General features: G+C 49.9%; 1 protein-coding gene across 1 annotated transcript; it reads right to left on the bottom strand.

Annotated features, from left to right (window-relative positions):
- Positions 1 to 849: 849 nt before the first annotated feature.
- MEX3A (mex-3 RNA binding family member A) lies at positions 850 to 18,394 on the bottom strand. Its single transcript, XM_039512916.1, has 2 exons — positions 17,630 to 18,394; positions 850 to 1,963 (listed from the first exon to the last, which is right to left on the bottom strand). Exons 1-2 carry the CDS (start codon positions 18,105 to 18,107, stop codon positions 858 to 860), a joined length of 1,584 nt encoding a protein of 527 aa, XP_039368850.1. The 5' UTR covers positions 18,108 to 18,394; the 3' UTR covers positions 850 to 857.
- Positions 18,395 to 20,312: the final 1,918 nt, after the last annotated feature.

A 20,312-nucleotide genomic window follows, 5' to 3' on the forward strand; every position in this document is an offset into this window, starting at 1 on the left:
TCCGCGGTGGCTCAGAATAATAAAATAAATGCTAAGCACCCAGTGTGACTCCTACAGGTTCTTCCAAACCTTCTTCAGTTTCACCGGCGTCATTTTTATTTGTTTTTTCAATGTTCTTTTTTTTAGAAAAAAAAGGAAAACAATAAAAGTTCTTTAGCTGCTGTTGTGGTTTTTTTTTTTTTTGTTTGTATTTTTTAAAATCTTTGAGGTAATAGAGTTGTGCCCTCGTTCTAACAGGTTCCCAGAGGTTGATGGTTTTTTTTCTTTCTTTTTCCCCCCTTTGCCATCTGTTTTCTTTTCTTTCTGTTTGTTTCTTTCCGAGCTCTCGTCTGCCAGTTGGTTTGATGTCCCCGGGAGCGGGGCGGCAGCAGCAGACCAACAGGGAGTGTCGGTGGGGAAGGAAGAGCTGTTGGGGAAGCTCCTCATTTTCCACATGCCCCTGGTGTCTCGGTCAAATAAAGATGACCAAGCTTGGTCAATGCAGAAGAGCTGTGAGTCCTATCTCGCCACAAAAAAAAAAAAATTAACTAAACCGCTTTGCTTCCGAGATCCAAGTGTGCGTTCAGAGTACTTGTTTTAAAAAGACATCGTAGGCTGGAGCATTGTTTGCCCTTCAAAATTTCTGGCTTTTCTATTCATTTTAATTTATTATTATTCACTTCTTTTTTTAAAAAATAATGTACATTGCTCGTAAAATAATTTTTTTCTTCTTCTTTAAATTAATTATTTTATTCTTTCATTCATTTGTTTATTCTTCAGATGTCATTAATTATTATCATCATCATTATCTTTGTATTGGACTCCCACCCCCTCCCCCTTTCGGTCCCCACTTCCCCCCACCACCCCGTCCTGTCTCTTTAAGAAAATATTCTAATAGCCTGAGTGGCTGCAGCATGGCAAACCGGGCACTCAGGGTCGGTCCTCTCGCAGATCCGCACAGCGCACTCCATGCAGAAGAGGTTATGGCCGCATGGCACCAGGGCTGCCGTCACTTCGCTTTCAAAACACACCATGCACTCCCGGCTGCTGGAGATGGATGTCCGGGCAGTGGTGTTGGCTCCCAGCTTGGAAAATCCTTGCAGTGGTTCCCCTGGAGACCTTCTGGGGAGCCCAGAGAGGTTAGGCTCTTGGATAGAAGAGGATGGGGAGCGATGCGAGTTAGGATGGACGGCGCCAGTGCTGCCGGATCGTTGCTGCTTAGAGAAGAGCACTGAGACGGGGTTGGTGTTTTCCTGCCCGGCCCACATGGGGGCACCAGATTCTGGCACCCCATAATAGAGATCTTGTTTGTTCACACCATAGTTAGGAAAGAGGTAACCATAATTGAAGTCATTTTGGTCGTTCAGTCGGGGTGTCTCGTAGACCGGGTCCACAGAGCAGTCACCGATGCACCCAAGGCTGTTCTGTCGGAAGGTGGAGAGGGGCTTGCAGCCTGGGGCAGGCGTGTGGACCCGCCACGCCTCTGAGTAGCGGTTCTCCATGCCCGAGTCAGGGCTGCTGGACAGGAAGTCATTCTCATTGTTATATTCCAGGATCTTGCCTGTCCTCACCGCGATGTGGGTCTCAATCTCCTCCCGGGCCCGCTCCACATTGCCGGGTGCTCCTGTGATCTCGAAGACGGGGTCCCGGTCCCGGCTGGGTGTGATAATGTAGGTATTGGTTTGCTGCTGGATCCTCTTGATGGTGGCCCCTTTGGGACCCACTACCAAGCCCACCACACGATAGGGTACACGGACCCGGATGGTGACTTGGCCGGGCAGGGTAGGGGCGCTGCCAAAGGTGGTGCCGGCCTTGTTGCGGGAGGCCCGGATCATGGAGAAGTGCTCAGCTGCCGAGATGATCTCCCGCCTAGCCATGGCAACGTCCTCCCGCCGCCCTGTCACCATGAAGACTGGCTCCTCGCCGCGCACCGGGGTCTTGATGTAGGTGTTGGTCTTTGCCCTCAGAGCTTTGATCTTGCAGCCTTGGGGAAAAGCAAAGACAGAAAACAAGGGAGAGGGATTAGAGTCAAGGCCTTCTCCCCAACATCCTCTGCACAAAACCCCACCTGGCGCTCAATTTTCCCTCAAGGCCTACCCTGGGGCCCAGCCCCGTCAGGGGCCAAGTTATCTCCCGCTTCAGGCCCAGCCCTGCCAGGGGCTGAATGACCAGAGCCATATATTCTACACTCCCAGGCCTGTGCGTAGTGACCAGTTTGTCCAATGGTCTCCCCCAGAAATTTAGGGTCTTAACATGATATAGCTCAGCGTTTTATGATCAGCAGCCGCCCCCGACAACATCCTCCCAAGCAGGTGGTGCTGGATAGTGATTCCACCCAGCAGGTCTATTGAGAGAAATATGAGGCTCTGGTACATCCTTCGCTGGGGCCTCATCCTCTCCCCATTTCATTTTATTTGCACACACATCACAAGTGTTTTGGGGGGCCCCTGAGCTCAGGGTCCCAGTACAATTGCCCCCCTCTCTCCCCCTCACGTCAGCCCTGCCCCTCAGCCCCCGGCGACCAGGCAAGGCTGGTGACCGTTGGTGGTGGCACCATCTTGAGACCAGCAACCCCAGCACAGGAAAGGAGGGGGCTAATGCAACCACTGGGGAGGAAAGCTTCATTTCACCACCGCAGGGATAGGTCCCTTAATGAATGAGGCCCCACTCTCACCCCCTCAGCCACACACTGGGGAGTGGGGGGGAGGGAGAGGCCCCCCACTCCCACAGCCACACACTGCGGAGGGAGAGGCCCCCCACTCCCACAGCCACACACTGCGGAGGGAGAGGCCCCCCACTCCCCTCAGACACACACTGGGGAGGGAGAGGCCCCCCACTCCCCTCAGACACACACTGGGGAGGGAGAGGCCCCCCACTCCCCTCAGACACACACTGGGGAGGGAGAGGCCCCCCACTCCCCTCAGCCACACACTGGGGAGGGAGAGGCCCCCCACTCCCCTCAGACACACACTGGGGAGGGAGAGGCCCCCCACTCCCCTCAGACACACACTGGGGAGGGGGTGAGGGAGAGACCTCCACTCTGCCCCCCACAGAAACACTGCAAGTAGAGGCCTCAGGAAATCACCTGCCCTCTGCCCCACAGTGGCTCGTGCCCCCAGTCTCCTTCTCCCCCTCCCCCCGGCCAAGTGCCCCATCGTGTCACCCTGAGTACCCTGTCCTCTTCCCTACACACTGCCTGGGCCCTGAGGAGGATTAAATGGCTCCCATGGCAACGCAGGATTCAGCCTGCCTAATGCGCCGAGGGGCTCCGACCCCTCATTCCCACTGATATTAACAGGCCTTATCCCATTGACTCTTATGGGGGAATAACGGGACCCTGACTGCAGACAAGGGAGGCTCAGCCCCTCTCAGCACGTTGAAGGTCCAGCACCTAAATGTACCTGTTGGGTGAGGAGATTAGTGGTGAAAATGAGGTGGGTTGTTGGAGATGGGTTTAAAGGACGGATCAGGTGCCTGGCAGAAAAGTGTCCCGGCCTAGGGGGCAGCATGATGGAAAGCATGAAACAGAGAGCGGGGGAAGAGGTGAGGAAGGGATAATGCAAACAGCGGGGCCTGGGTTCCCCAACCAGCCAGTGGGAAGGGGGCAGGAAGCTCTCCCCGCCCCCGACAAAAGTGGATAAGGATGATTTAAACCCTTGAGTGAAGGGTGATAAGGCCACGGGGCTGAGAGTTTGGACTGAAGACCACATGTGAGGACCATGGACTTTGTTACCCCGGAAGGGGTGGAATTAAAAACATGGCCTGTCCGAAGAGCTGAGCTGCAGCAAAAGACAACCCACTGCAGGACTGGAGCGATTACTGGCAGGGAGCACTACAAGGAAAGAGATGCTATGCCATATCCAGCAATGAGGGGGCGAGCCAGTGGTGAGTCTTGTTATATTAATTTAGATGGAATATACGGGCCCAAAGAGTTACAGCTGTTAACTTGACCCTGTCTGTCACTGTCCCACATTAAACAGTGTTAAATAACCTCTGGGGTTTGGTATACAGAGGCTGCTTAGCACCATGGCAAACATGCTAGGAAATTCACGCCAAAGGTTAGAAATGTATTGATTGAAACACACAAAAGGAAAAGAATCAAAAGGCGGCAAAAAGCGTTGGAACTGAGATTGAGTGATTATGCAAAACAAATTTAATCAAAACCTCTTTTTAAAGAGGACGAATACTGGTTAAAGTCTTTTATTCTGTCAAACAGTCCTTGGTGGGGGAAAAAAAGGATTAGTTCTGGTGTTCAGTTCTGAGTCGGGAACGATAGCCTCAACACAGAAGGGAGAGGAGGGCAACGTGGGGAAAATACAGCTTTTGTCGATGTTTTTAGGGTACAGGGTGACAGGTCAGTCAGGAATGGATGCTTTAGGATGCTCTCGACCCTGCCTCACCTCCGATCATCTCACTGATCTGGTCAGGTCCCTCTCCTGGTCCATCTCAGGCCCTGCAGGACTGAATGGACTGCCTTATGCCAGTGTGGTATAGTTGACTTCAAGATCAGGTAAAAAGCAGAGAGAGCGAGAGAGAGGAGAGAAGGAGTATAGTGGGGGACAGAAAGACACATGAAGGAGGGGAAGAAGACAGAGCAGGATCTCACTCGTGTGAGCCTGGGTTCCTCACTGGAGCAGCGATGGTGGCCAAGCGTCCCCAATGGAGTACCAATGTAAAAATCCCTATACCGCAGCCACAATGGTGTAGCAGTTCCCTTTCCTCCCAAGCCTCTCTTTAGTGCCCCAAAAAGTGTGATGGGTGGAACGGCTCATTCTCTCCTTATTTCGCCCACCAATTAGGCCTAAGTTCCAAAGCACCAGTTTTGGCTCATTAATTTCTGGTCCGCTGCTCCTCTTGTTTACCAGTCATAATCTTAACGCAGTCCTTGGGTAATATCAGTAAGCCCTCTCTGCTGAAATTAATTCAGTCTTTGTCTCCTTAAATCTTTTCTTAAAACAGTTTTATATAACAGGTCATTGTAACAATTCATGAACCTTTATCCACTTTCCATTGGCTAGGCTCACAGTTGCAGTAGGCCTCCTAGGAATTCGAGAGGACCTGTTATGGAAGTATCTCTGGCCCCTCCCAAGATTGGGATTTATTGTGCTGGGACATGGTGAGAGACAATCCCTGCCCTGAAGTGCTTACAATGTAAATAGACAAAGGAAGAATGATTACCCCCCTTTTACTGATGGGAAACCACGGCACAGAGGGTAAATGATTTGCATAAGGGCACACCAGGAGTGTGTGGTGGAAGCAGGAAACCAGATGTCCTGGGTCCTAGCCCTGCACCTCAGCCACAAGACCATCCTTCTTACAGGTAGAAATAAGGGATAATTACTAGTTGAAAAACAAACATGTCCTTTGTAAGTTGAAAGAAAAATTCTTCCTGTAGGATAGAGATTCTATTAAAAACTCCTTTTTAAAGCATCTCAACTTTGGGGACAAATTATGTCAGGCATTGGTCCATTTGAAATAACGAAGCCGGGAGACTGGCAAGCTCAAGGGGGATGGTAGATGAAGTTTTTCACCTCTAACCCATCCGTTCAAATCGTGTTGGTAGCGACCCAGTGTTGTTAACATCTGGAGGCTATTGGGTTCCTTGTAAGAAATGAGTTCAGCAGGTCTCAGCGACACAAAACCAGCTGTTGTCACTGGATCCCTTATTGTCAGCCTCAGCGGAGAGAGAATTGAATGTGCCCCTCTCGGTCATAGAGATGATCCCCTCCAGACAGAGTTGAGGCACATTGGCAAGCGTGGTACATTTGGGGTGGCGGGTAGAATCTTACATTGCCACGGCTGTGCTGGTATTGAAAACTTGCAGATGATCAGCTCTGCCCGCACCCTGAAGTTCCTGGAAAGACCAGTCACTGGCCACGTTTAGCGCTCCACGGGCACATGATCTCACCAGCTGTCTCGCAGCCTTTCTGCCAAGCTGTGGATCACCTAGAAATTCCTCTGCTTTTCACTTTGTCTACGGCTAACCATTCCCTCTCCCACTGCAGCACCAAGCCTGCAGGTAGCCAGCAGCTGTGCCCCCCAGCCCAGCCCACAGAGTGGCAGCTGCGCCTCTGCCTCCCTGGCTTTGCTGCTGGATCAGTGGAGCAGCACATCTACCAGCTCCACCCCCCTCTCCAAAGCCCTGCTGTGAAGAAGTGCACAGAGCAGGACTGCATGGTGCTTGGGCCCTGCCCAGGAGCCCCAAATCTTCCTGTGGAACTGCATCAAATCTGCAGCATCTGCTGCCACAGAGGGAGCAGCATTTTGCCCTGGATGAATTTCAGAGGGATGAGATATGCAAAATAAACAGCCCTGGCAGCTGATAGTACAGTATGAGCGGTAGCAAGGTGAGCTTCCTTCCTATACTACTTCCCTGTCAATGTCCTAGACGCTAGAGGAACCCCATCAAAGTGCTAAGAGGAGAACTGAATCTCCAAGGTCCAGTTACTCAACTTCTCTACGAAGGCTGCCTGGTAGTTTTTCTGGTATGGAATTGGACTAGCCCCACCACACTCACTCCACACAGGCCACTGAACAGTTGTGAGGCTTCTGGTCATAATTGACCTGGGTGAGATTTACACACCATCCTAAAAGGGAAAGGGTACATACCCCATTACCAGTCCCCTCTCACTTGGTCAAAAATTGCTTCCTTGTCTTTCCAAAGGGAGGGAAAGGAGATTCATGGTGGTTTGATGTAGGAAGGAGCCATGGTACAAACAGCCTTAGACAAGGGAAAGAATGAGATCTGAAAATGATCGGCTCCCTGCCCTTCCCCACCCCCAAATCTGCAATAGGCAAATGGGGTTCTTCCCAGCTGCAGCATGTTGACCTAAGATGTCTCAGTTACAGCTAGTCAGAAAAGGGGATGTCTTCAACCTGCTTCAGTCTCGATAAATACAGTCCCCCCTTGGTGTTTGCTGACCGGGGAGCACAAAGGTTTCAGCTCCCAGCCGGAGCTGTGCAAACCCTAAGCCCAACCACAACTCACCTGCTTTCCCATGCTGTTACAGCCCCAAAAGCTGGACCCGGATCTGAGTATGTCTGAAATATAACTGAGATCTGGAGGCAGGAAGGATTTCCTAGTGGGTAGAACACTGCGCTTGTGCAAAATGGGACCAATTCTTAGCTCTGCCACACACTGAAAAGCACGCCACTGGCTTTGGAGACCTGAATCCCACTTTTAAACATGATCTGGGGGGTCCACATCCATTGACTTTCACTGCACTGAGGTTCCTTTTGAAAAAGTGACGCAGGGCCAGATTTTTAAACGCATTTAGGTGTCGAAAGATGCAGACCGTGGAATTTTCAAAAGTGCCCAGGTAGCTACTAGGCACTTATCCATACCTTCAGCCAAACACATACCTTTAAAAAGCTGACCTGTGGGCTCCTAAGTCACTTAGGTACTTTTGAAAATTATTACCCTTTATTTCCCCTGTGCCTCAGTTCCCCATCTGTAAAATGGGGATAAAACCCATTAATGATTGTGAGATGCTCAGATACTATAGTGAGGGCCAAAAATGTACCTACTAGATAGACCAAAGGCTAGATGTTAAAGGTATTTAGGAGCCTCACGATCCAGGTAGATGCCTAGTGGGATCTTCAAAAGCACCCAGGCACCTAATTCCCCGAAGTGCCTAAGTAAATCACACTATGTGCCTATCTGCACTGTTAGGGGCCTAAATACACCCTGCTGCGTTAGACTGAGTGGCACCAAGTATGATGACATCACATCGGAACATAACCAATGAACAGAGGAACAGGGTGGTGTGGTTAAGGTGCTCGCCTGGGAATCAGCCCTTTAAAATATCTGGCCCCACGTTCCTTCCCAGCAGATTCAGATGGAAATCAGGCACAATCCAGCTGCAGGTTCTGCAGCTCATTCTAGCCCCGAACTCTACAGCAAACTTCAAGGCAGCCTATTCTCTGCTACGCCACGCCTCGTGCAGTCATTTCCACCTCTGCCAACCAAATCAGGACTGTCTGTAGTGCTCCGTACCCATGCAAATGACTGCATAAGGTGCAGGACAATGGAGCACCTGGCCCGATAGGGCTACTGGTAGATTAAGGAGATAAGGCTCTGATCCTCTGACTGGCATTATCTGTATTGGGAGACTGCACTCCACCACCTCTGTAACCCCCTTCCCTGGAAAATAAGCCACTTCCTTGCCTTCTACTGCCCTCCGGTCCCAACCTTCTTTCCTCCCTTTACATTGTACCTTTAACACACCACGGCCTACAAAGAGGTGTTCTGTACCCAAAAAACTGGGACTCCTCAGCTCGTAGGCTGGAACATTATTATTTATATAGATCCTAATAAGTAACAGCAAGTCTTTGAGCTGGGAGCTCTGGACTGGAGTTCGTCTTGCAAGACACTGGCTTATGGTGACATCACGGCATTTACACCAATGTAACACTCTCATTGCCGGGGTCAGCAGCAAGGATTGAACCCTGCCTCTTCAGCACAAGGCCACTCACTTGAGCTACAAGGATAACTCTAGGTACAGCCACTTTTTTTCCTCCTTTTTTGAGACCTGCAGCAGCAATTGCAGTGTCAACTGACTCGGGCTTGTGCGACGCGGATAAAAATAGAAGTGTAGATGTTCCCGCTCAGGCTGGAGCCCGGGCTCTTAGATACGGCCCCCGTAGCTGGGTTTCACTGAAGCCTGGAACACCTACACTGCTCATTTTAGCTCTGTAGCGCAAGCCTGAATCAGTTGACCCAGGCTCTGAGAGTCACTGCTGCGGGATTTCCCCCCCTCCCCGATAGATGTGCCCTGTCAGCTGGCAATAGCGGTAGACTGTTTATATGGTTCAGCAGGGCCACCCAGAGGATTCAGGGGGCCTGGGGCAAATCAATTTTGGGGGCCCCTTCCATAAAAAAAAAGTTGCAATACTATAGAATACTATATTCTCATGGGGGCCCCTGCAGGGCCCGGGGCAAATTGCCCCACTTGCCCCCCCAGGGAACCCTGTGGTTCAGTCACTAGATAGGGTTGCATAAACCGCACTGGACCACCACATCATGCTAGTCAACCACTGTGCAACACGACCATTTGGGCTGCATTAGATCGTGTGGCAATGAAATACAATGACGCCACATCAAAACATCACTAGCTCATGAATAAAGAATGGTCTGGAGGTTAAGGCACTGGCCTGGCACTCAGGAAACTGGGTTCACATCCCAATTCTGCCACAGACTCTCAGTACGAGTTAGAGCAGGTCACTTAGCCTCTCTGGCTTTATTTAGGGCAGGGCCTGTCTCTTACTATGAATCTGTACAGAGCCTAGCACCATAAGTAATGTGACAACACCTAACTCTGCCAAGGCACTTATGTCACGGAGCCCCATGGAGGGAGTTGCTAGATGCAACCCTGAGAAAGATCAAGGCAATTCCCAGAAATCCAGGCCAGCTAGAAACCCTACCGAGCGCTATCTAGCCTGATGCTACTCCCCACTGAGATTGTGCCCTGCAGTAGATTTGCAGTGCTTTGTCCAGTCAAGGTTTAAAATGGCTCACGTGGACTGACTATTATTTACTATTTGTACTGCAGTAGCACCAGTCAGGGTCCGTACAAACACAGTCCCTATCCCACAGAGCTCACCATCTTCATAAGATTAACCGAGAGTCCATGATGTCCTGTGGGAGATCACCCCACCATTATACAGTTAACGACATGCTTCTGCCTTGGGGAGAATGTCCACCTATTGTGTGGGACTGAAGTTATGTTTGCCCGAACACCCTGGTATTTAGGTACACAGGTTTGCATCCCAGGAGCAAGAGTCCCATTTGCATCCAAAACAGGATGTCAGGTTATGCACTTGCCAGGGGCGGACCTGGGATCTGCTAACAGGAGAACCAGGGACAATGGTTGCACACAGATGGAGGGAGATCCAGGCCCAGCCTGATAGGAAACAGTCAAGCAGGTGACGCAAAGGGTCATGCAGGCAGAGACAAAGGAAGGGGGCTCCACGCTGGGGAGAGATGGAAGGAAACCAAGGCAAGATATACATGAATGGGGACAAATGTAGAACAAGATCACATAAGCTGGAGCAGGTGGGGAGAGGTTACAGTGATAGCGAGAAACACACAGTGATGGGGGCGGGGGGAGAAGGAGAGACGCACCGAATGGCAAAGGGGACACAGGCAAGGAGACAGCACAGGAGAAAGGGGGAGGGAAGATCTGGAAACGGACAAAAGGACGCATGGTGCAGCTGATGGTGGGAGAAGCAGGGGGGAGGAGGGAGGGTCTCCAAGCGGCCTGCAGACAGGAGAGCTAGCTTTGCAGAGACAGACAGATGGGGGAACCTTTGCATTAAACTGAAAAACACAGGAAACAAGACTGACCAACACCCAACCATCACAGTCCAGTGGGCCAGATCCTCAGCTGATGTGAACTGGTGTAGTTCCACGGAAGACAATGAAACAGATCCTCAGCTGGTGTAAACTGTTTTAGTTCTATTGACTTCCAATTGAGCCACACTGAATTACACCAGCTAAAAATCTGGCCATTCTTATATTTGATTTATCCATTTATACTTATGATGGGGCCCTAATCCTGAGCCCACACGCAATCCTGATCTCGCTCTATGCCAGTGTAAATGAGGGGTGTAACTCCATTGACTTCAGTAGGTGCATTTTTTGGGAGCACAAAGCACAGTCAGGATCCAGCTCTATTCATCCCAGCTGGAATAAGCAATAAGGATGGCATCCTTTCTCCACAACACACATACACTCCTCCTTTCCCCTGTTTTTGTTATTCAAGGCTTTTTCTCATCTCTAACTAACAACACAGAACAAACCTCTTTACTTAGTGGATTAGTAAAGGGGCAGATTTACCCAGTACGCTATCAAGAATGTAAAACTAAGTAGAGAAGAGAACCTCCAGCACATTTCTGTAGGGAAGTACTCTTTAAGACATTGCACAAACATCACCTAATTTATCCCTGCCAGCTAGGTTTTTATATTGGGAAGGGAAATAAGCCCTTGCTTGTCTATACAGGTTGTTGGGGTTTTTTTTAAACTCAAGTTCATTGATCGCCAATTAACTCAAGTTCACTAACAAATTTGTAAATTATTTCACTAAACTACAAACCTTTGTCCGAGAACAAACCTTTGTGGCATGTCCAGACTTGCACGTACAAACGAGTTAGCTAACTGGAGGCAATTGGTAATCAGTTAACTCCAGCTAAAAAGTCTTGTCTGGCCATGTCCCAAATATGGTGATTAGAAATGCTGGAAGATTGGGACAGAATGAGTCAAATTCTCCTCTTTGTTACCCCAATGTAAGAGCCTGCTCCAAAAATACATGGAAGTTGAGAGATCAAAGATTAAGGGCTTGATTTGTCATTGCCCTGCACCTAGAGTTATTTAATCAGTGCAGTATGGGTATAACATGCTATCATTTGCACACACTGGTCCCAATACTCTTCTCATAACTGGTTTTATGCCAGTGTGATTCCATTGAGAGCCAATTCTTGTTTACATCAAAGATCCCTTTGCACTGCTCTGGTAGCGTCAAGGGGGCCTTAAAGTGGATCTAAATCACAGATGCACTCACTTTGGGTGTAAATGCTGATGCAAGGCACAGGGCAAAAGAGAATCAAGCCACTGGAAGTTTACACCAGTGTAAATCCAAAGTTAATGTCACCGATAGCAAAATGCAGCTTTTCATTTCCAGAGACTGAAGGCCAGATCCTCAGCAGCTGTAGCTCCATTGAAGCCAACATGAATGATCTTCAGCTGGTGTAAACTGGTGTGACTCCACTGAAGCCAGTGGGTTAGACCCTCAGATCACAGAGCAAATGGCGCTACGACAATTTACATCAGCTGCTAATCTGGTCCTGAGGTTTTTAAACAGATCACATCAACTCAGTATTGGTCTTTACACATATATATATTTTTAAGATATAAATAATTCCCACAGACAAAAGTTTTCAGCCTGATTCTCTTTCACACCACTCCCTTTACACTGCTCTGGTGTAAATTACGTACATATGGACCTGCTTTAAGGCACTTTTAGGCTGCCAAAGCAGCGTAAAGGGGCCTCAGAGAAAATGAGCACCTGGCCCCTTATCTGTAATATTCATAACATTAAAAGAGGCCTGTAAAATAAACAACCAACAAATATATCTGTGTGGCAAAACTTGTTTCGTTGCTGGTGAAAGTTGAGTTCAAAACACATACACAAAGCACCAGAAACATGCAACCACTAATTAACTGTTGGGTGAGATTTTGTTGCGTTGCTGATGAAAGCTGTATTAAAAAACACATACACACAAAGCACCACAAATAAACAACAACTAAATCTCTTTGCAGTGAGGCCTTAGTGCAGTACTCATGCAAGTTGTGTTAAAAAAACACCAATACACCCCAAAATAAGCAATCACTGAATTTCCGTGTGGTTGAGGCCTTTTTGCATAGCTAATTAAAGTTATTCAGCACACACACACGCATGTACACCCCAAGACACCACAAACAACCACCATCTTGTTGTGTTGCAGATGGAAGTTATGCTAGAGAAAAACCCAACCTCGGCAGCAGATCTCAAACAGCAAGGCATCATCATGCAGGGTGGGTGTGTCAGTGTTGTGCCCGCATGGCGCAATCCTGACGTCTGACTTTGTCACATGTTTTAGACCTCGCTGGGAGAACAGGGCAAGGAGAACTGCACAGGGATGGGGGGCTGCCAGACAAAGGTGGGAAACTGGTGGTGGTAATCTGGAGGGAGGGGACCAACGACCAAACAGCAACGTGTTTTCCTGCCGCCCTAGATTCCAGCCACCCCACTCTGCAGTGAGGTTCATTTGGTCAGCAGTAGCACAGCCAGCAGCCAGACCCAACACATGGAAAATTCCCTTTGTCTCTCCAGGCTTCACTTTCTCCTCCTGCCACACACTTTTGGTTAGGTTCTTAAGAACCACCCAGGGCAGATTTCCCTCTTACATCGACTGGTGTAAGTCCAGACTAAGCTGGGCCTGAATCTCCTTTACACTTGACACTTCTCGCTCGGGCACACAGCCCAGTTTACACCCAGAGTGAGAATCAGGCCCCACTGCACCGAAAGGAGCTAAAATTGAGATTTCCGTGGCAGAGCAGATGGCAGGATCTGACCCAGAGCTGCTTCCCTGATTCTTTTAGACACACCTCCGCATGGGGGGCGAGGGGAGGAGATAGAATCATCAGGCTGCCTCAGTGAAAAGGCTCCCTCGGACTGTTTTTAAATGCAGAGAACGTTAGAGTGACACAAAGAGCCCAATCACCTGGGGTTACTGGGGCCTCTTGTTATTTGACTTCACCTCACCAAGAAAGCACAATTTATGTTAAGCTCCCTCTCAGCATAATCTCGTCTCTGTTGACAACAGGGCTAGTAAGAGCAGGCAGGGAGATGCTTCACTAGAGAGACTCTCTGGATTTAGGGAGTAATGATGTTGCCCTTGCTAATAAAATAATAATAAAATTATATTTTATTGTTATTATAATTATACCTAGATCTTACAGAGGACTTCTTTTCTCAGACAGGGTGGGGGCGCACAGTTTGCAAATCCACCGCTGGGAGCATTAGAAAGCAAACCTAATCCTCCCCCATCCCCCCACCATACATACAAAGAAATGTGACTGCATATCAGCTCAGGATGCTGTTTAAAAACTGGAAGCCCCCAGCTAGCCCCTACCTTCCCTGTGGGTGGGAACGGCACCAATTTAGCCCAGCAAAACATTCAACTCCTTGCCTCTCTCAGGCCTTTCCACAACTGGGCCCTGGGCTCCCCAGTGAAGAACCCAGGCATCTTAGCGCCTCCGAATTTTGTCCCTTTTAAAGTCCCAGGCACATGTAGCGAGAGGTCACACCTCTCGCTCCCCTCCACTCTCATCTGGCATCAGTCCCCTCTCTGACAATCGTGATAGTGTGGGCACAAGAGCCTTCTCCTTTGCAACTAACTCTGGTCTCTCTGCTCTTCAAAGTCACCTGCAAACCTATTGAACTTCTCCCTTGCCCTCTGCTATGAATTTTGCGTTTAACTTTGTGAGCATATTTAGCTCTTGGGAGCCGCTTGTATGGGTGTTGCCTATGGGAGGTAGACTACCGGAGCCAGTAGTAATTCAGAGCACTCCGGGGCAGACCTAGAAGGGACCCAGAACAGGTAAACATCTGCAAACCCAGCAAAGCCATATTCTGCCCTAGCTTCACGTACAGAGGGGGTGAACAAGGGGCTGGAGGCCAGGCAGAGGTGCCCGCAGTGGGTTTGCACCTCCAGTGGCCATAAGCAGCCAAGTAGGGGTTTGCCTAGGGGTCATTGTCCCACTCCAGCTGCAGAAGGGAATGCCTGGCTGGTCCAGTGATTCAGAATCTTGTCCCTTTTAAAGTCCACAGCCCACATAGCCTGGGGTTGCATCATTAATGAGGCTCCTGCAGTTTACAGAATGCAACTGGCTCTTTAAGGGCATATTAACAGTTCCCAAGGAACATGTGTATCTATCAAGCACAAGTTTATTTCCTGGAGCATCTATCATTCAAACTGGATCCACCCCTCCCGCCTCCAAATTAAACCACTTTGCAAAGAGCGCTACAACCATTCAAATAAAAATACATGGGGCTTGATTCTCATTTACACTAAGATCCCTTTACACTGTTCTGGCAGTGTAAAGGGGTCTTAAACTGGGCATAAATTGCACTGCCAGAAGTGTGCAAAGAGGCCTTGTGTGTGTACATTTTTAATAAGTTGCACCTTGACAGCTGGGAAAAGTTTTTTTTAAAGATCAAGAAATTTAGCGATTTATTTAATTGGAACAATGTCAAGTTTAAAAGAAAAACAACTGGTTTTGATTAAAAATCCTCAAACAAGTTTTAAAAAAAGGATATTTATATCTCTTTTCCATACATTTTTATCTCCCGATCCTCAGATATCCACTGAAAGCAACCATTCCCCTTTAATGTATCACAGGCTTGCATTGGCTTCATCCACTCTATTAAACAAGGGACCTCATTTACAATCTTCATGCACTGGGTTCTCTAGAGACTCCAGGCAGGCCTTTCAAAAGAACTCAGCACCCATTCACCTAACCAAAGTGATCAGGGATAGCACCCATTGTCCTCAATGGATGCTCAGCACTTTTGGAAACCTGTACCCCATCATCTAACCTTCAAACAAAAAACAGACCCCCAAAGGCATAAGATTAGACAAGAAAGAAAGAAAAAGATCAATCCTCAGCTGGGGTAAATCAGTGTGGTTACATAGACTTTAATGGAGTGAAACTGATTTAAACGAGCTGAAAATTTGTCATGTTGACTTTAGATGGAGCAATGCTGATTTACCCCAGCTGGGAATCTGGCCCATGGATACTTACCAGTTTCCCAGACATTGGAACCAACCCTCCCTCCCCACAGGCAAACCGCTAGTGGGAGAATTGCAGCAGGTTTCTGCGTTTCCTTCCATCACTCCATTCACAACACACATACTGCTGCATACAAAACAAATCAAAACACACCCCTCTCCTTTAGAGTTTGGGTCAGGGATGCTATCCAGACAGAAAACAACACAGGCATCTTTCTGGCATCATATAACATTTCCAGTTTTGATTTGGCCTAACAAATCTCTCTTTCTTTTAACTTTATTAAACAAAGGGGGCCTGATTCTCCATTGCCCAGCACCTGGTGCAATCATTAACACTGGTGCAAACACTACCCTGCTGACCACGCTCACTCTGCTCTGGTGTAAATGACTGCACATGGTGTAGGAGCATTGAAAATTGGGCCCAGGGAGATCTTCTTTGGTGGCAACATACCCCCACAACCCCCATCCCCATCCCCTCTATTCGCAGAGACGCTGGGCCAGCTCCTGAGCTTGGTGGTATGAATCCAGAGTGAAATCCATTGACTTTAACAGAATTGCCCTAGGTTTACACCGAAATCAGACCCCTGAGGGGCTTTTGCCCACGCTGGGGTCCTCTCAAGGCACCTCACTGATGGCAAAAGGCCTAAAACTCGCCTTCACAGAAGAAAGTCAAGCCACCGAAGGCACTATTGTTCCAATACATGTTCCACTTAACCATGCACAACCATTAGTCATCCATATTTCTCCCTCTCTAATTCCCCCCCCCCAGCATCAACCTCAAGAAAGGACCCCCTTTGCCTTTCCACTCTCCCCACATCTGTCCAACAGCAAAACTCCCTGCTAAGGGCAATTTTGACTCAGGACCCAAGAGGAGGCATTTGGGTTTTGAACTGCAGTTTTTACCAGGTGCATCAAGTTACTTGTTTAGAAACAAAAAAAAAACACATCCCACTTAGCCCACCCTGCTTCCCCCTCCCCCCCCAACAACCTAAAACTTCTCTCTGCCAGCGGTATTAATTTTAACCCTGCGTTAGCACCGGACTGATGGCTTCCAGCAATAATTCCTTCGACTTGGAAGCCTGGAAGGGGGTGGAGGGGGAGAGATGGGCGACTTAGGAGTGGGTGTGGTATATATATATTTTTTTAAGCCCTCCTCCATTCTACCTCGCTTCGAATGGAGCCCGTAAAGAGAACAAAAGCATCACTGTCAAAGAGACTCTGGTCAGCTCTTGGGGGGGATAGAAAAGGAGGATGGAAAATGAAGAATAGGGCACAAGCAGGATTGTTAAATTCCAAACCCTCCAGTCACATGATTCCAGCAAGAGTTCAACTTTCATTAATCTGTTATTTGAATCCTTTATAGGCCTTAAGAACGCCTCCCCCCCCCCCCCCAACCCAGAGCACAACCCCTCGACTTCCAGCACGGAGCCCAACAAAGGGGATTTTCCCCTCGCCCCGCCTCGCCCCGGTGGAAAGAATGAGCGCACGAGTCTCCCTAGCCGGAAGGCAGGGAGTGTGGCTGGGGAGAGACATATTTCACACCAGCAAAGTAGCAAAAAGGAGGGTTTTTTTCGCGAACGAGCGGAATGATCTCACACACATTCCTCCGGATTTCATCCGGCCGGGTTTCCGAGCGAGCAAACAAACAAACCAACCAACAAACTCTGGACCATCCCTCCCTTCACTTCGGCCCAGAGAAGTCCTCCTCGTTTCAGTCTGGGGACACCGGGGGGGGGGGATCCGAAGTGAGCTTTATTTCTCCCGGGGGCGGAACAGCCACATTCCCCCCTTTTGTTTCTTGGCATTAGGAAGCACTTTGGAGGGTGATGAGGGAGAAAGGAGAAGGGATGGGGGGGGGGGAAGCATTTCCCTCCCCCTGCAGTGGCCATTATTCATCACCGGAGAGAGTGGGTGGAAATGCTACTAATAGATGGACCTAGTCGATAACAATGGGAGAGGAGGCCTCACAATGGGGAATCTCAAGCGGACACTATTTAACTTTAAAACCCACTTCGAGTTCCACCACGCCCCCCCATAACGAAGGGGAAAGACCGGGGGGTGGGGTGGGGTGGGGGGGTGTTTCCCTAGTGATGCCAACTGAGCGGGTGGTTTAACTTTTACCACTTCCACGCACCCCCCCCCCATCTTAACAAAAGAACTAGGTGGGCTGCTAGACGGCGAAGATGGGGGGCGTGGAGGCAGGGAAGAGGAGACAGAGTCATGGGGGGGATGTCTGGGAGGGGAGGCAGGTTAAGAAGGGGGGGCGCAGGAGCAGGGCACACACACACACAAAAGCCCCCCCACACCCACCCACTCGTACCTTGCCTGCCCACTATCTCCGCCACGTGCTCCGAGCTGGGCACGGGGACGCACTCCGTGGTGTTGGAGCTGCTCTTGAGCCGCAGCTCGGCCTCCTTGTACAAGGCGCACAACTTGGTCTCGGCCGCCCCGGCGGTGGAAGCGGAGGACGAAATGGTCGCGGAGCCTTTCGGGGCCGGCGGGGGCGGCGGCTGCTGCTGCGGCGGCGGCTGAGGCTGGGGCGGCTGCTGCTGGGGCGGCGGCGGCGGCGGGTTATTGTTGTTGTTGTTGCTGTCCTCCGCTCCCACCACCACCACGGCGGAGGAGGAGGAGGAGGAGGACGGGTCCCCCAGCCCGAGCAGGCAGAGCTGATCCAGGGCGAGCTGCAAAGCTCGGTCATCCTCCAGCAGCGCCCTGTCCTTGCCGCTCCCCGCGAAGCAGCCTAGCTCGCCGAAACCCCCGTTCCTTTCCATTATCCCTGATACTACCAGGCTAGGCATGGCTAACAAAGACTTGAGAGGGGGGTTGGGTGGTGGTGGGTTGGGGAGGGTGTGTGTGTGTGTGGTGGTGGCGGGGGGGGGGAGTGTGAGAGAGAGGAGGGGAGTTGGGGGGGGAACAAAGAGCTTGGGAGAGAGAGAGAGAGGAGGGGGGGAAAGGCAGAGGGAGAGAAACAGACAGAGGGAGAGAGAGAAAGGGACCCTCCGCCCACCTCCCCTCGCACTGGCCAAGCCCCTTTCTCTCTGTCTCTCTCGGTTCCTTTCTGTAACCTGATCTCTCTCTCCCAGGCACTTCCACTCCAATGTGGATCCCCTCCCACCTTTGCCCAGAAAAGATTCCCCCACGCAGCCCCCTCCCCCCTTTGGCAGACCCCGCCTGGCTTTTGAGGGGTGTGCGGAGGGAGAGGCGCAAGAAACAGCAGCAGCCAGCGTGTGCAAAAGGAGGGAGACGAGACGGGGGGGAAACTCTTTTGTTTTAAATTCCCTGGCTGCAGCATGAAACTGACACTCAGGAGGGCCCCGGAGGCTGCTGGGGGTTGTAGTTTCACACACAGGCGCACACACCCCCTTTTCCTGCTGCTTCTGCAGCCTAGGAAAGAGAGCGAGAGACAGAGAGGGAAAGAAAGGGAGGGAGGGAGGAACGGATGACAGAAGGTAAGAAGCCTGGTCTTGTGGGTAAGGCATTGGCTTAGGACGCAGGAGATCTGGCTTCGGCCACTGGTTCCCCTTGTGACCCTGGGCCAGTCACTTAATCTTGCAGCATCTGATCCCCCAACTGTAAAATGGGGAAAATAATCCTTCCTGGTCTCCACAGGATGCTGGAAGGATAAAATCCACGAATGACAGCGAGGGGCTCAGATCCTGTTGTGATAAGTATAGGGAGAGGAAACTAGGCAGGAGTAAAGAGAGAGAGAGTGGGCCTGCTCTAGTTTAGACCTGGGCAAATCAGGAGTGAGTCCACTGAAATCCAGAGGAGAAGCAGCCCCAGAAGCTAGAAGGAGGGGTGGGGGAAAAAAGAAGCTAGCTGGGAACTGAAAGGGATACACACACACAGGCCCCTGATTCAGCAACAGGGCTGCATGTGGGTGTTCTGTGCCTGTGTAGAGAAAGCAACACAGAAAGAGACCCAGAGAAGCAGACACACAGAGTCATTTCACTGTAGCCTTGTGCAGCTGTTTGCACCAGGGTAATTAACCTCTGGAACAATTTCCCAAGTATCTTGGTGGATTCTCCATCACTGACAATTTTCAAATCAAGATTGGATGCTTTTCTAAATGATCTGCTCCTCTAGGAATTGGTTTGGGGAAGTTCTATGGCCCGTGTTATCCAGGAGGTCAGACTAGATTATCACAATGGTCCCTTCTGGCCTTGGAATCTGTGAATCTAGTGCAAAACGCTACCAGATCAGAATGCTCCCACTTCCTGAGGGTGTAAATTACCACTCAAGTTGTAGGATGACAGTGAATTGGCCCATGGAGAGAAAAAGGCAGAGGGGAGGGGGGCTGATTCACCACTGCCTTGTGCACTAGTCCTTTGTACCACTCTGTTTGGTAACACTTGCTTTGCACCAGTGTAAATGACAGCACAAGGGGCAGGAGAATCGAGCCCAGTTAAGTGGTATTGGGCCATCTCAGACAAGATTTTTTTAAACCTCTTAACGGACAGAGACCCAGCTTAAGAGAAAAAAAAATCTTTCACCATCTACCAAAAGAAGTGAGATCCTTGGAAAGAAAAGACGAACAACCCTGCTTTCAGATGACTCCCCGATGAAGGATTCTCTACATGAGCCAGACTTGGCAGAGCTGCTGGGGTGGGGGATGGGGGCAAAGGAACTCATGTGCTATTTGTTCAGTGCAGAAGCAGAAAACTCTTGAATTGATTGCAATAACCCAACCTCCTTTCCCCCCAAATCTAGAGATCGGGGGTGGTAGAAATACAGTGCTCCCTTTTCTTATTGAAATGAGGGGTGACTTGGTGGAAGGGGAGCATTGAAAATCGCTTTTCAGCTCCAAGCCTGCAAAGCTGTTTTTCTCCCTCCTTCCCCTTTCTTCCCTTTGAATCAAACCAGATGTCTCTCCCATGAAATGAGATTGCATGAGCTCACGCTGAAGAGAGACAATGCAGAAAGATGCAAGACCCCATTGAGCCACACTACACTGCAGCTTTGGCAGAGGCGACGTCTGCCTCTCTGGCTGGAGGGAATAGTGT

Source organism: Mauremys reevesii, linkage group 24, assembly GCF_016161935.1.
Source record: "Mauremys reevesii isolate NIE-2019 linkage group 24, ASM1616193v1, whole genome shotgun sequence".
Lineage (NCBI taxonomy): Eukaryota > Metazoa > Chordata > Testudines > Geoemydidae > Mauremys > Mauremys reevesii.

Coding starts and splice junctions, on each gene's coding strand:
- MEX3A (XM_039512916.1), bottom strand. CDS start 18,107: ATGCCTAGCCTGGTAGTATCAGGGATAATGGAAAGGAACGGGGGTTTC. Junction 1,964..17,629: donor GGAGATAGTGGGCAGGCAAG/GTACGAGTGGGT, acceptor CTTTTCCCCAAG/GCTGCAAGATCAAAGCTCTG.